The sequence below is a fragment of the Arvicola amphibius genome, chromosome X, assembly GCF_903992535.2.
Source record: "Arvicola amphibius chromosome X, mArvAmp1.2, whole genome shotgun sequence".
NCBI classification, from domain to species: Eukaryota; Metazoa; Chordata; class Mammalia; order Rodentia; family Cricetidae; genus Arvicola; species Arvicola amphibius.
Genome location: NC_052065.1, coordinates 91,140,840 through 91,155,580, shown reverse-complemented (window position 1 = coordinate 91,155,580; position 14,741 = coordinate 91,140,840). Strand labels below are relative to the sequence as shown.

The window sequence follows — 14,741 nt, the reverse complement described above, 5'->3', positions numbered from 1 at the left end:
AAACCTTTTAAACCTTATTTCATTTCACATCACTGAGAGGCTCTTCAGTATCTTTTTAATATCGTCATAGTATTCCACGTTGTAGATTTATTAGAATTTGCATATCCACTCCCTTGGTAATTGTTGGATTAGTTTCCTCGATGTGGTGATGCAAACGGTATGATTTTTATTACATTTATGTATTTGTGTGTATGTGTGTGCCACAGAACACGTGTGAAGGTTCGAGGACAACAGGAATCCATTTAGTCCTTCCATGAAGTACCCACCCCACCATGTGAATGCTGGGTATGAAACTTTAGGCTTGGTGGCAAGCATTTTTACCCGCTTCTCCATCTCTCTAGCCCTGGGTATCATTTTATATGGTATTTCACAAGTACACAAGAACATCTTGCATATTTATTGTGGTAAAATGCACATTAAAAGCTTTACCGTTTTAAGTGTACAGTTAGTCACTTCTAGGTATGTAGTTCTTTGACTCTACGCACACATGGATTTTGTGACTATATATGCATTCTTTATGGATGTTTCCTTAAGAGTATTTCTATCTCAAATGATAGATGCATTTGTAATATTTAAAACGTTGACCATCCATTTTCCACAAGATCCATGACAGTTTACACTCTCATTAGGAATCTATGACGCTGCCTGATTTTTTTCTTGGTACTTAGTAAAGTGTTAATAGCTTTGAAGTTCTTGTCATCTGTTTTGTGAAATTTCTTTCAATGTAGTTAAAATTTGCAGTTTTCTCTTAAAATTAGATTCAGCACTTTTTCTTATGTCTAAGAGGAAAAGTCTTTTAAAATATAATTTTGAGACTTAGATTAGACTATAAAGGGAAAAATGATGGAAATGTTTGACTACTCATAGAATAGTAAGAAATTAAAAGCCATTGACAAACTGGGTTAGGAGACTATTTACAACATATGGCAGAATAAATAGCCTTGCTACTTCATGTTATTAAAAACCACTAGTAAGAGCTGAGGACGCTCCCTTCTCTTTCCAGTTCGTTGAGTGTTTTTATCGTGAAAGGGCATTGCGCTTTTGTCAAATGCAGTTTTTTTCTTCTCTTGAGATGATAATGTGTTTTTTAATAACAGTATAATTGACATATAATTCACATCTTGCAATTCACTCTTTGAAATTGTACAATTCAGTGGGTTTTAATATAGCCACAGAGTATACAACCACCACCAGAATGTGACTTGAGAACATTTTCATTACCCCTAAAAGAAACCTTGTAACCAGTTAGCAGTCCACCCTTCCTTAAGCCACTTCCCTCCCCACCCCTGCAGCCCTTGGCAACCCTTGGCAATACATTTCTGTCTATGACTTTGCCTGTTCTGGACATTTTATGCAGTCGAAATCATGCGATACATTGCCTTTGTGCCTATTTCTTTTATTTAGCGTGGTCGTTCCAAGATTTGATCGTGCTATAGCATACAACAGTGCTTAATTCCTCCTTGTTAATTCTGGTAGACTAGAGGACCAAGAGCCTACCTTCTTGTTAGCATAAAGCTCTCACCATTTAATCACTTACCACCAAATCTTCACCTTCTAAGAGGAACTCCTTCAACTGGAACTACTTCATGCTCTCTTTTACATAAAGTCACTTCTTTGGGGGGGAGTTTTGGAGCTCTCTCTTCTTAGGACCAGCGGTTAGCTCTGGGGCAGAATCTTTCTTTGACCCAGGGCTTTGGGTGCTGCGCAGTGGTAAGAGCCACCGGCCTTGATTGCCTCTTCACATGGGAAACTTTGAGCTGCGAATAAGCTTAGGCAATGGGATCAGAGTGGGCTGGTTCTCCGCCTTCTGGCATGAAGTTTCTATCCTATGAAGGGGAACTGGCTAAAAGAAACAAGCCCCAGAAGATTTGGCTGTATTCACCAGGAATTTTGCCCTTCACATCCGTGTTGGAGGTGATGAGAATGTTGGCTGCTTGCTTTCTCATGGAAGCCACGTCTCTCTTGATTGAGAGCCCGAGCCAGAGAGCACCCAGTCTACTAAGCCGCTGTTATCTGGAGGGTTATTTGTACAAAGGCAAGCAAGGGGGTGGGAGGAAGGCAGTGAGTTATGGCGCATATGCCATATGTAGCCCATCACTGTTAGACCACTGACTTTTAACAGATGTTCTCGAAGAAAGCTTCATTCACTGTATCCCCTTAGGATAATTTCCAGCAGTTTACAATTTTTAAAAACCACTTTCACCGGTTTCAAACAGTTTCGCAGGAGTTCTTATGCTGCCCCTCCGGGGAGGGGATGCTTCTCATCTGCTTACTGTTTCAGTGAGGTCGCTAGAAGGCTATTAGCAGGCAGTACTGGTGAGCATTTTAAAAATACGGCTTCTGCTACTATGTTTTTTAACCAAAGATATTTTATTTGTAGTTGTGTGTGTCTCCATTCTTTGCTCATATTTCCCCAATGCAAATGAATCTTGCAGTGGTGCTCTACTTGTGGAGAGTTATTTTTTAGTCACTATATTTTCCTTGCTACTCTGATTTTTAGGTTGCTTCTATCATCTACTACTGTGGCCACCACTGACAATTCAAGTACCATGTTTCCTACAATGTCAAATGTTCCTGCCTGTATGGCTTCCCAGGAACTCTCAAGTAAGTTTTACTCATTTTAAAGAGATGGTTGTTTTCATGAGCCTGCTTAACTCAGTTTGCCCATAGAGGCTACGGATTTCCTGCATCTTAAAAATAATCTCGATGTTTGATTCCAACGATGACGGTTGATATCAGTAGTAGCTTTGCATAAGGTTTATTGCCATAACTTTAGCTGTGAGGTTTTTAAAAATTATTATGATTAATATCTTAGGCATTTTTCTATTGCTGTGGTAAGTAAGACACTATGCCCAAGGCAACTTATAGAAAAAAGAACGTCTTGGGGTTTGCTTAGAGTTTCAGAAGGTTGGAGTCTATGGCCATCATGATAGGGAAAATGGCAGCAGGCCGGCACGGCACTGGAACAGAGGCTGAGAGCTCTGATCTACAGCCAAAAGTTGGAAACAAAGCACTTAGGCTGTGAAGTCTGTTTAGTTTTACTCTATAAGAGGGCTTTCTAGAAGGGGTAAAACAACCCAAGGTCTCTGCTATGTAAATAAAACTTTGAGAAGCTTTTACTAATCAGGTTGACAGATATGCATGTCCAGTGTTAGCTAAGATGTAGAGAAGTAGGCACTTTTCCCTATTGACAAAAATGCAGTGGTTTAATTTTTTTCAGAATCGCTTTAGTAGGTCACTTTTACAATATACATTAAGATTTAGAATATATTCTTGATTTAGTCTGATGATTTAGCCCTATGATTTGGCAAATTAATTTGGGAGAATTAGTTCACAAATAGTTATGTTTTTTATCCAAAATATGTCCAGAAATTTTGTGCATATTGCAAAATTGTGGGGTTTTTCTTTGAAACTTAAATAGAACTTCCCAAGTGAGGCCATCTGGGTCTGGCATTTTCAATATTTATGGGAAGAGTTTTGAGAATTGATTAAATCCCCTTAATGGTTATAGAGCTGGTTAAGTTATGTTTTATATTTTAATGAATCTCTCCAGGAGTTTTAATTTTCAGCATAAAGGTTAATTTAGATGCCTGCTGTGCACTATATCACTTCATATTGCAACAGAGTTGAGTTGAAATCTATGTTTTTGATTTCAAGTTCTTATTAGCAAACGACTCCCCATATTTAAAAAAAGAGTCTTGAATGACTGAGGCTTAATTGACATAAGCTTCTCATTTCTTACTAGCACTGCAAATTCTTACCAACACTATTTTGTTTTCTAGTCACAACCTCAACGACAACCACTACCACTGTTACCACCAACACCACTACTACAATTACAAGTGGATTCAACCTGTATCTCAAACCACCAACATTACCTTGGCATCATGACACTGGCTTAATCAGTGTGGCTTCTCTGCCGGTTACCATGACTGTAAAGTAAGCTTGTTTATTTGAAATTTTGTGTTATGGCTTATCACTTCATAGGCATAATTGCATGGGTAGCTTGAAGCTCGTATTTTATAAATCAGTTGAGGGAACAGGGCAGGATTTTTTCATATGTAGCTCAGGCAGTTGACAGGCTTCTGCGATACTGTTATACAGTCATTACTATTACTACTAGTAGCTATAATTTATTGCGCAATCTGTATATTTAGCAAGATGACAATTCTTTAGGAACATCATACCATTTAATATCCACAGTTATCTTATGAGATCGACTCTATTTGGGGTCCTGTTTTATAGCAGACCGGAACCCAGAGATTAGGTAGTTCTTTACTGGTCACACACATTGTAATGTGTGCATCATGATAAAGATTCAAGCAAACTCTAGAACTTAATATATATAACTTGCATATTAAATGAGGCATCCTGTGTGCCCTTTGTACCGTTCCTGTGATGACAGACCCTTGCATTACTATAGTGTCAAACAAAGCCAGAATATTGTCATTGATACAGTCACGAATCAGAGTAGGGGGCTGGAGAGAAGGCTCCGTGGCTAAGAGCACTTGCTGCTATTGCACAGGGCTAGAGTTTGGACCTCAGATCAGAACTGCCTAGAACTCCAGCTGCAGGGGCTCCGGAGCCCTCTTTTGGTCTCCGTGGACACCTGTACACATGTACAGGCACTCACACATAGAGATACACACATAAAAAATAAAAGTAAATATTAAAAATAATAAATAATAGTTTTGTCTCCACAAAGATTCCTCTTGGTGCCCTTTTATGAGCACCCCTCTCCTTCTTTGCTTAATTCTTGACAGTAATTAATCTCTTCTTCATTACATATTCACAATATTTTAATAATGCTATGTGGATGCAGCCATGGCCCACAGGTGTCCTCTAATAATTGGCCTTTTCTTTCAGCATAATTCCTAAAGTTCCACCCTATAGCTTGATCTCTCTCTCTCTCTCTCTCTCTCTCTCTCTCTCTCTCTCTCTCTCTCTCTCTCTCTCTCTCTCTCAGCAGTATTCCATGCTATTTTGTATAATGTAGTTTGTTTAAGCATGGAAGTATTGATAGACATCTAGGTCATTTGTAGGTTTGGAGCTGATGGTATGAACATTTGTGCATACAAGTCTTACTTGAAAATGAAATGAAATGTATGCCCTGGCACTGCTGAAGCATGCATGGGCAGCCCATATATGGGAGTTCTACTGAACTTGTCCATATTGGGTTTCATGATCTAAGTTGATGAGGACACCTGACCAGGTCTCTTCCTCAAGAGGGGCACCAGACCCCATTACAGATGGTTGTGAGTCATCATGTGTTTGCTGGGAATTGAACTCAAGACCTTTGGAAGAGCAGGCAGCGCTCTTAACCGCTGAGTTATCTTCCCAGGCACATAGGTGCTTGTCAGTATGACGTTTGTATATTTATTACTTTTAGGTTGCAAATACTTTCCCAGAGTGGCTATGGCATTCTGTGTATCTACCAGTAGTGTTAAAATTACCCAGACTGTCCATATTTTCTTGCTTGGTTGTGACAATGTGACATATTTTTACTACCCTTCTTAAAGATGTGAAGTGATCTTATTGTGGTATGAATTTTGACATCTTTAAATTATGTTCTTAGGTCTTTGAGAACTCGATACAATGTGTTTTGATCATATTCGTCCATGCTCTCCTCCAGCTCCTCCCAGGCCCATCCAGATCCTACTCACCCAACTTTGGGTTGTTCTTTCTTTTTTTTTTTTTTACACCCATTAAGTCTGATTGGCCCTGACCATAAATTATTGAATATGTGAACTTCCTCTCCAGCTACCCTCTTGAAGAAAACTTACTGTCCCTCTCCTAGCAGCCAGACTAAGTTTGAGACTTCATGCCCACCTCCTCTCTCCATGTTGGCATTTGGACTGGCTTGGGCTTGCACAGGTCTCATGCATGCTGTCACAGCCTCCGCGAGTTCATGTGTACAGCTGCCCTACTGGGTCCTTATTGTCATCTACTACCTCTGACTCTTATACTCTTGATTCTCGTTAGCTATGATACAATGATAGATATTTTTGTGTATTTTAGTATTTTATGTACTTTTTGTATGTACGCATGCTGATTTTGTTTTTGCTTTTAAGTTTTGATATCAGAATAACATTTAACGAATAACTTCCAACTTTACAGCTTATAAAATGCTCCAGGAGTCATTCTTATTCCTATTTTCTAAAAGAAATTATAGAGTTGATACTAATTCATTAACTACTTTTTAATGAAAACTTCTGCGCCCAGATAAATCTCTTGCAGAATCCTTTAAATTAAAAATAAACGTATTTAATAGATCCAGTACCAGTCAGACTGTCTAATTCATCTTTAATAAGCTTCAGCAGTGTGTGGTTTTAAAGGAACAGGTCCATTCTTTTTCTGCATTGTCAAATTCATGAGCAAAAAGTTGTTTGTGGTCCTCCCTTATTGGCTTTCCATATTGGAGCTATATTCTTGTTTCATTTCTGATGTTGGTGGTCTGTGTCTTTCTCATGTGAATTTTATTAATATTTCTCTAAAGAACCAGCTTTTGTTTCATTGATTATTCTGTAAAACTTCCCTGTTTTCAGCTTCATTGTTATCCACTGTTGGTTCTTTTCTCCTGGTGATACTGGGTTTATTTTCTTCTCGCTAGTTTCTTGGCGGATGATCTTAGACTATTGATTTGAGTCATTTTCTTCTCATGCCAGCCTTTAGTGCCCTGCATTTCCTGCGGCCCACATCTTTCATTATGCTCTGATTGCATTTTGAGCCATGGATTTTTTTTGGAAACATGCTGTTTACTTTCCAAGTGTTCTGAGATTTTCTTTTTTTATTTTGGTATTAGTGATAGCCAGTGAATGTACCATATGATTTCAGCTATTTTATATCCAGATTTTTTTTCTTGTGCAGGAGGAGATGGTCCATCTTGCAGAATGTTCCGTGAAAACCCAAACATTCTGTTTTCTTGTATTGCATGTAATGTTCTGTGTATGTCTGTTAGAATCTGCTATGGTATTTTCAGATTTTGGAGTTTTGCCATATTTTATTCTAGTAGTTTCTTCAATTGTGAAGAATAGCTTTTTGGAGTTCTCAATCAAATAATTTTGGATTCGTCTTATTTTCTTTCCTTAGCTTTATCAGTTTTTCTTTTGAGAATATTCTAGTGCCCTTTATAGTTATTTTTATTAAATTTGTTTACCACACAAAGAAATGGGCATCACTATAAAATTTCCATATAGATATAGACATAAAATTTTCTTTTATTTTCGCCCCTGCTGCTGTCCCCTATTTCCCACACCCACTTCTTGTTATTAATCCCTTTCTTCCCCCTAAATAGTTCCCTCTTCTCTTTTCATGATCTATAGTCTATCTTTTTCTCATGTATTTTGAAAGTGTACGACTTCTCCCTAACCTCAGCTTCAGGTACAAAGTCAACTATCATTTAAAAGCTCTTCTCTTTTAAACACATTTTTCCCTCCGTCTATTTTTTTTGCTTCCACAATTTAAAAACTTATCTCTACCTTTCAGAAGTCCAATTGCTCTGTGTCTCACCATGGATTTTTGTAGGGCCATTTCCATAACATAGTGGTCATCACCCGTGGCTTTCCATGAGCTATTCTACTTCTGTTTGTTTAACTTCTTGAATCTTCACGTTTATATCTTTTGCCAAATTCTCAAAGTTTGCAACCTTTTCTTTCCAATAATTTTTTTCAGGCCCATTCTCTTTTTCTGGAACTTCTCTTGCATACACTTTTATATTAGTTATTATTGTCCTCTTATGTCCTTGAGACTTTTTTCGTTTGTCTCTGTTTTCTCTTTGCTGGTCCGTAAATTTTAATTATCTACCATTAAGTTCAGTGATTGTTTTCTATAAGCGCCACTCTAGTGTGAAACCCTTCAAGTAGGCTTATTCTAGTTATTATATTTTTCAGTTGTATATTTTCCACTTGTCTTTATAATCCACATATCTTTGATGATTTTATTTATTTCAAGAGGATTAAAAATTGCCCTCTTCAGACATTTTTAGTGACTGCTTTAAAATTTCTTTCAGACAGTTTCCAGTGTCTGATACCTCTTAATGTTGTCATCTGTGATGCTAGCTTTTTCTCTTTCGAGTGATTTTTCCCAGTGTCTGATACAGATCACTTTTATTGTTTCATGGCCATTTGTCTATTATGTTAGGAGTGTTTGGGTCCTATTTATATCTGCTGTCTTTTCACTAGATAGTCCCTTTGTTGAGACCTAGTGCGAAGGGTGGGTGTGCTTTTATGTTTTGCTTCCCACTGGACCTTGCCCCCCAGCACCCCAGCAAAAATGGAGCACTGAGTCATACTGCCTCACTACACCTGGGTGGCGTGGAAGTTCAACTTTCTTAGTTCTGCTGACTCATTTCCTGAGCAAGTGGGACACTGTACCCCACCACTTCATTCCCTCTTGTAGGAATGCGAGCCCAGCTTGCAGGTGGACCCTGGAGCCCCAGATGAAGTGGCAGGTGATGAACTAACTCAGTGCTTTAGCTGATCCAGGGGTAGGCAAAATTTCAGCTGCTTGGACCTTGCTGACAGAGAAGACAAAGGATGTCAACTCCTCTACCTCATTCTACCTTGTATGGTAGAATTGATGCTACATTGATGCTCTACTGACATGGAAGCTTGGCCCTCTGCTGGGCCTCGCTGACACAAGGCTTATGGAAGAAAGGACACAGTCTTGATTGGCCTCCTTCATTTTTTGTTTTGCCCATTCAGGTGGAGGTTAAACTCCCCACCAAGTCTCGCTGACTCCCAGAATGGAGGAATGGGAGTCCAAACTTGTCTTAGAGTGTTCATTCAGGCTTTAGAGGTTAGATTCTCTACTGGGTTTGTGTGATACTATCCTGCCTTACTCAATCTAAGTCTTGTTGCTCTTGAGTAAGGATTTAGCTTCATTCAGCCTGCCATACATGTCACCATTAGTAGGAGCCCAGTAGGAAATTGGAATGCTGCCTGCTATGCCAGGAGTATTACCTGCTACCTCCCATTGAGCTGCGCTGATACTACTCCTGCTAGAGTCAGTGTGCGCTAGCTGCCCTGGTCACAGAATCCAAGATCAAGGGATGCTCAGCTTTTTAAATACAATTTTTAGGGGAGTTGGAGTTCCTCTCTGGTCCTTGTGGTCAAGGGATGCTGATCTTTTGTGAATAGTGCTCAGAAGCACACTTGGACTAACATGGTTGTGGGAGCATCCACCATGCTGTTCTGATATAACAGAAAGTATGGAAGCAGACTGTGATTTAGTAGACATCTTAAGAAGTATTTGCTCTATTCCCTTAGGATAATATTCAGAGCATTAAATGGACTTTTTTTTCTTTTTCGAGACAGAGTTTCTCTGTAACTTTGAACCCTTTTCTGGATCTCACTCTCTAGACCAGGCTGGCCTTGAACTCACAGAGATCCACCTGCCTCTGCCTCCTGAGTGCCAGGATTAAAGGTGTGTGCCACCACCACCTGGCTCTTAACTGGCTGTTGTAGCGAAGGGAGCAGGCCGCTTCCCGCCACCCAACTAGCTTTACCCGAAATAATTACACGGGAACTGTATTCATTTAAACACTGCCTGGCCCATTAGTTTCAGCCTCTTATTGGCTAATTCTCACATCTTGATTAACCCATTTCTAATGATCTGTGTACCACCATAAAGTGGTGGCTTACCGGGAAGATTGTAGCCACCATCCGTCTTGGGTAGGAGAAGCATGACGACTGACTCACTTCCCTTCCCAGCATTCTGTTCTGTCTACTCTGCCTACCTAATTTTCTGTCTTATCAAAGGGCCAAGGCAGTTTCTTTATTAACCAATGAAAGTAACACATAGACAGATGACCCTCCTACATCAGGCTGTTTTAAAATCACCTTTATCTGGTATTATTTTGTGGGAAAGCAAGATGTCAGAGTCTCCCCCACAGTCTTTTCCCCCTAGTCTTCCTGTACTATTTGTTTTAAAATATGATCTCACTTTAAAAGCTATGATCATAGTGTATCTTTTTATATTTTAGCTCAATCGCAACTCCTGTGATGACCTATGGTCACCTGGAAAGTATGGTGGACAAGTGGAGCCTTCAACTACAGGAGCAAGAAAAGCACTTTTTCCACCAGGCCAACCACCTCAATGTTTGGAACCAGGCATTGATTGAGAGTGGTGATGAGGTAGGGAGATATTCTCATTAACCTTCCTGTATTGTACAAGTATTCCCAGAAAAGCACAAGAGAATAGACTTTGGTTTTGTGATTAGTTTTCTGTTGCAGTATTGATGAGTAACTTTAAAACATTTTCCTAAGCTAATATGCTCCTTGAATTAGGAAGTGTTTGGCATTTGACGTGTGTTCGAGAAAATGTGTATTGCTCTAAAATTATAGACAATTTGAATTGACACCGTTTTGTTCCCATTTCCCTTTAAAGATTACTCTTCTGCATCGTGAAGTGGAAAGAGTGAAGCTGGATCAGAGCAGGTAGAACCTTGGACTTCTTTGCTTGAAAGATTCAAGATATTTTTGTTCTGTTGTTTTCCCCCTGCTGTTTATTGACATTTAATTTGTTACCCAGAATTGCTTTCATCAGCCCTTCTGTTGACTTGTTTTATTCAGGTTGGAACGGGAATTGGATTTTATCCTGTCCCAGCAGAAGGAGCTGGAACATCTGTTGACCCCTTTAGAGGAGTTCGTGAAGGGACAGAATGGGCCTTTTAATCTGCTCTGTGTAGATAAAGAGTATGAGAGAATGTAAGTAACGGAATGGAGACTGAAGAATTGGGCAGAAGGAGGGAGAAACTGGACCATAAATAAAGCAGGGAATAGATATCCGTAGAAAAGGGCAAGTTCTTCTAGTTGGTATTATTTACCAAGTTGTTTGACTGCTCCGTGTTTATCTTTTGCGGGGGGGCGGGGCTTAGAAATGAAAGAGTCGTTCCAGCAGCTTTGTTTTAGAGCATTTTGTTCACTATTATTTATCTCAAGCTCATGTTTGTCTACTGGGAAGCTTTTATATTTGTCAAGTGTGTTCTTAAATTAGAAATACAAAGCTTATGTATGATGTCATAGTATTGTGGAATATTCCTGGTCTCCTAATTTTGATACATACAAACCTAGTATCTATACAGTTGTTTTTTGTCATACATTATTTGATATTTTGAAGACAGACTGTTCATTTGAGGATGAACTATGGTTTTCAAAATTGGAATGATTTTGTCAGCGTTTCAGACTAGGTATGCTTTATTTGTGTACTGTTCAGGCTTTACCTTGTGTCTGTTCACTGTCAGTGTTCCCATGGTAACTCTCTCCAGAACCGAGATTTGATAATCAGGCCACTTTATAAAACATTAAGAAACGTTGTGTGAACATGCTACATAATCTAAATTGAGACTAACTTGGACTCATTTTTGTCAGTTGCTTGTTAGTGAATTGAGATGGAGCTTTTATGTCTTGGGTTTTGTTTTCTTCATTTTTTAAGACAGGTTCTATCCGGCTTTGCCCAGGCTTCTGTCAAACTCCTGAGTTGCAAGCACACCTCACACTGCCCAGCTGAGCTTTCGCAAATCCTTTGCCACTGAACTTAATTTTTTTAAGGCTTTAAAGTTAACATTTTGTAGGATTTTAAATGTGGGTTAGTACAGCTAATCTGTACTGACCTCCATTTTATTTCTACTTTTATATTTCTGCCTTTGTTTTCCTCCTCTTTCCCTTTTTATCTTTCTCTTCTTTCTTTGCTCTATTCTTTGGCATTACTTCTGTGAAATATACATATTTCACAGACTATTTCACAGATATATTTCACAGATAATAAACACACAAACAAACACACACACACACACACACACACACATATATATATACAGAGAGAGAGAGAGAAAGAGAGAGTGTTTTTGTTTGAGACAGGGTCTTACTATTTTTAATTGACTGGCTCAGAACTCCCTATATAGAAGAAGCTGGCCTGGGACTCTCTTTGTTGACCAATCTTTCCTTAAACTCATAGAGATCCTCCTGCCTCTGCCTCTTGAGTGCTGGGATTATAGGTGTGCAACACCATATCTGACATATTCTATTTATTTATCACTTTTTTGGAAAAGGTCTTGTCTAGCACAAACCCTGTAATGACTAAGGCTGGCCTGAAATCTTTGATCCTCTTATCTCTACTTTGCAAGTACAGTGATTACAGGAATGTGCCACCAAGCTCAATTTCTTCTATCTTTTTTGTTTGTTTGTAAAATACTTAACATTTTTAGAATATACTAACTGTGGATTGGGAGGCTTAAAAACATTAATTCCTTTCCAATGTCTCTTTTGTAGCCAGATTTATATTGCAATAAATCTTTCACCAGAATTTTCAACAGTTTAGGCAACCAATTACATATAGGTGATTTGGCACAGAAAGCAATAGATAGTTACCAAGACATCTGATTGAGTCCTTTAATTTTATAGATAGTGAGTTTGAAAAATCTTCTGGCCACTTTTAATTCTTGTAAACACATCAATATGCTGGACTACGTTAATCAATCAATCTTTCTTCATCCCTCTCCCCTTCCCACTCTGTCTCACAAACATTTTTGAGTGGAAATTAGATCACTAATCAGTTTGTAGTAAATTCAGATTTACCTACTTTTTATTGTTGTAAAGCTCGTTTCTCAGATTATTCTTTGTTTCTCGCTATAGTATATCATATAAAGTTTTACTATGAAATTCTGTATATTCTCTATAATTGAAACAATCTCAACATTTATTGAATGTTGCTAAACACTAGCCTTCTATCTAGGTAAATGTCCTATGCATACATTTTGTGTTTCCCAAAGGGTTCCTTTGCTGTAGCATTCATCAGAGAAGAGAGCCTTTGCCTTTGTAGTCTTAGGCTGTGATAGCAATAAGTTTACAAACATTGAATCCATGAGACAATGTCCTCGGTCATAATTGAGAACCCATGTGATTATAGGGGAATTGAAACAAATCCAGTAGGTAATTACGTCTCTCTATGTCAGTTATGGTAGAGGTGAGAAAATGTTTCTTGTTAATCTCTTTCTTTCACTTGCCTGTGTAGCTACAGATTAGCAGAAAATATAGATGCTGAGCTCAAAAGAATGTCTCAAGATCTCAAGGACATTATTGTTCACCTGAATTCACTTGGAAGTCCTGATGACACTGCCGAAACAGTATGTTCCCTGTTCTTTGTAGAAAGCCAAGATTTGACGTGAAATTGGCCCTCAATACGTTTTTTTTTTAATGTGTCACATTCTCATGTCCTCCAGAGTACTTCATATCTTCCCTCTAGAGATATGATGCTCTTAGGCATGATTAGTGGGACAGTAAATATTTAGTAAATATTTACAGATGTAAATTTTTGTGGTCATTCCCAGGAGGGTAATATAAATGACTCTTCCAAGGTGTTCAGGACTTAATCTCTACATAATTAAACATATCCTGGTACTTTTTAATTCACTTACTCGCTAGTTAATTTTTCATAACATATAATTTATTTACCCATATAAATATAAGCAGATATGTCTAGGTCTATTAGACATATTTGAGCACTCTTTAATTTATATCTTTAGAATGTAGTGACTTAACTTTTAAGACATAACATTTTCTCATAGGATTTTTTTTTTAAAATATTGTCATTATGTTTCTAACTGCCTCGTAGAATACTACTTAGTTCATAAAGCAAATACATTATATTATGGGAATGTAGGGCTTAGGATCCTGTTAGAATCGAGATTCTGTGAATTAATTTGTCAGTAAGAAAGAAACAGGGTTTCTTACATTTTTCCTATACTCTAATTATAAAGAGCTTATTTCCTCTACCTTGTCCTTTTGTCTGGGCAGCACAGATGAAGTCCTCTTTTCCCCACTCCCGATAAATGGCACTAGTGCTAAGAGGGATCTCCCATTGTAGGAGCCTCTATTGTACCGTCTATCATTAATTATAAGTAGCGGTGAGGCTGGGCTCTCGGGAGATGAGAGTGAATAACGTATACATAAGTGGTGATTATTCTCTAGCAATTTCTTTGTCCGATTAGACTCAGACTGTCCTTTCTATACACACATATTATTACTGAATTTTTTTTAATCACGAAAAAACAGCCAATTACAGTTGAGAAACTATTAGAATTTTGTTTGTCACCTAATCTCTTTGGGTCTTGGCTCCTTCTTTTGAAAAATGTCAAGGGTAGAATAAATGATTTGTAAGTCCCTTTCAGCCATAAAACAATGCTATTCTCTACTTAGCATCAGTCTAAAATTGAACAATGACACATATAAATTAGTCTGGAATTACCAATGCTACCATCTGCCCTGTGTTCACAACGATGATCTTGAGTCAACAAAGTACATTTCTGTTACATTCGAAATGCAATTTCAAGATTCAAAATGGTTTTGTTCTTTAGATTTCTGATGCATCGATAAACACAAACAGATTTAGACATGGTGCAGAACTGGAGTTAGCAGAGTTAGTAAAATCCTATCTTTATCATTTCCCCAATTTTGCCCATAATTATTTTAACTAGTGAATAGCAAGTAGTCTTATGTTTTCATTTTTTCATTGTAGGGATAATTGAGATGTTTAAGATGACTGAGTTAAAGGCAATTACTGGTGATAACAGGACAAAGGAAGCAAGAAATTATCCCTCTTTTCAGATAGCATAAACCATGGGACAGAAAGTAGGAGAAAACACACCTGCTAAATGATACTGTCCCTGTGGATAATGTAAATATCACCTCAAAGCCCTGCTACAATGGATTATATATCACAGCACAAAAGTAGAAGCTGTGTAT

General features: G+C 38.1%; 1 protein-coding gene across 1 annotated transcript in view; it reads left to right on the top strand.

Annotated features, from left to right (window-relative positions):
* Positions 1 to 2,525: 2,525 nt before the first annotated feature.
* The window catches only part of Nup62cl (nucleoporin 62 C-terminal like), a 35,019-nt gene continuing 22,803 nt past the window's right edge, over positions 2,526 to 14,741 (top strand). Inside the window, exons 1-6 of the mRNA XM_038315639.1 lie at positions 2,526 to 2,604; positions 3,783 to 3,939; positions 9,983 to 10,133; positions 10,387 to 10,436; positions 10,572 to 10,706; positions 13,012 to 13,123. Of these exons, the coding sequence (XP_038171567.1) occupies positions 2,550 to 2,604; positions 3,783 to 3,939; positions 9,983 to 10,133; positions 10,387 to 10,436; positions 10,572 to 10,706; positions 13,012 to 13,123 (660 nt within the window). The 5' untranslated portion in view covers positions 2,526 to 2,549. The remainder of the gene's footprint in view (positions 2,605 to 3,782; positions 3,940 to 9,982; positions 10,134 to 10,386; positions 10,437 to 10,571; positions 10,707 to 13,011; positions 13,124 to 14,741) is intronic.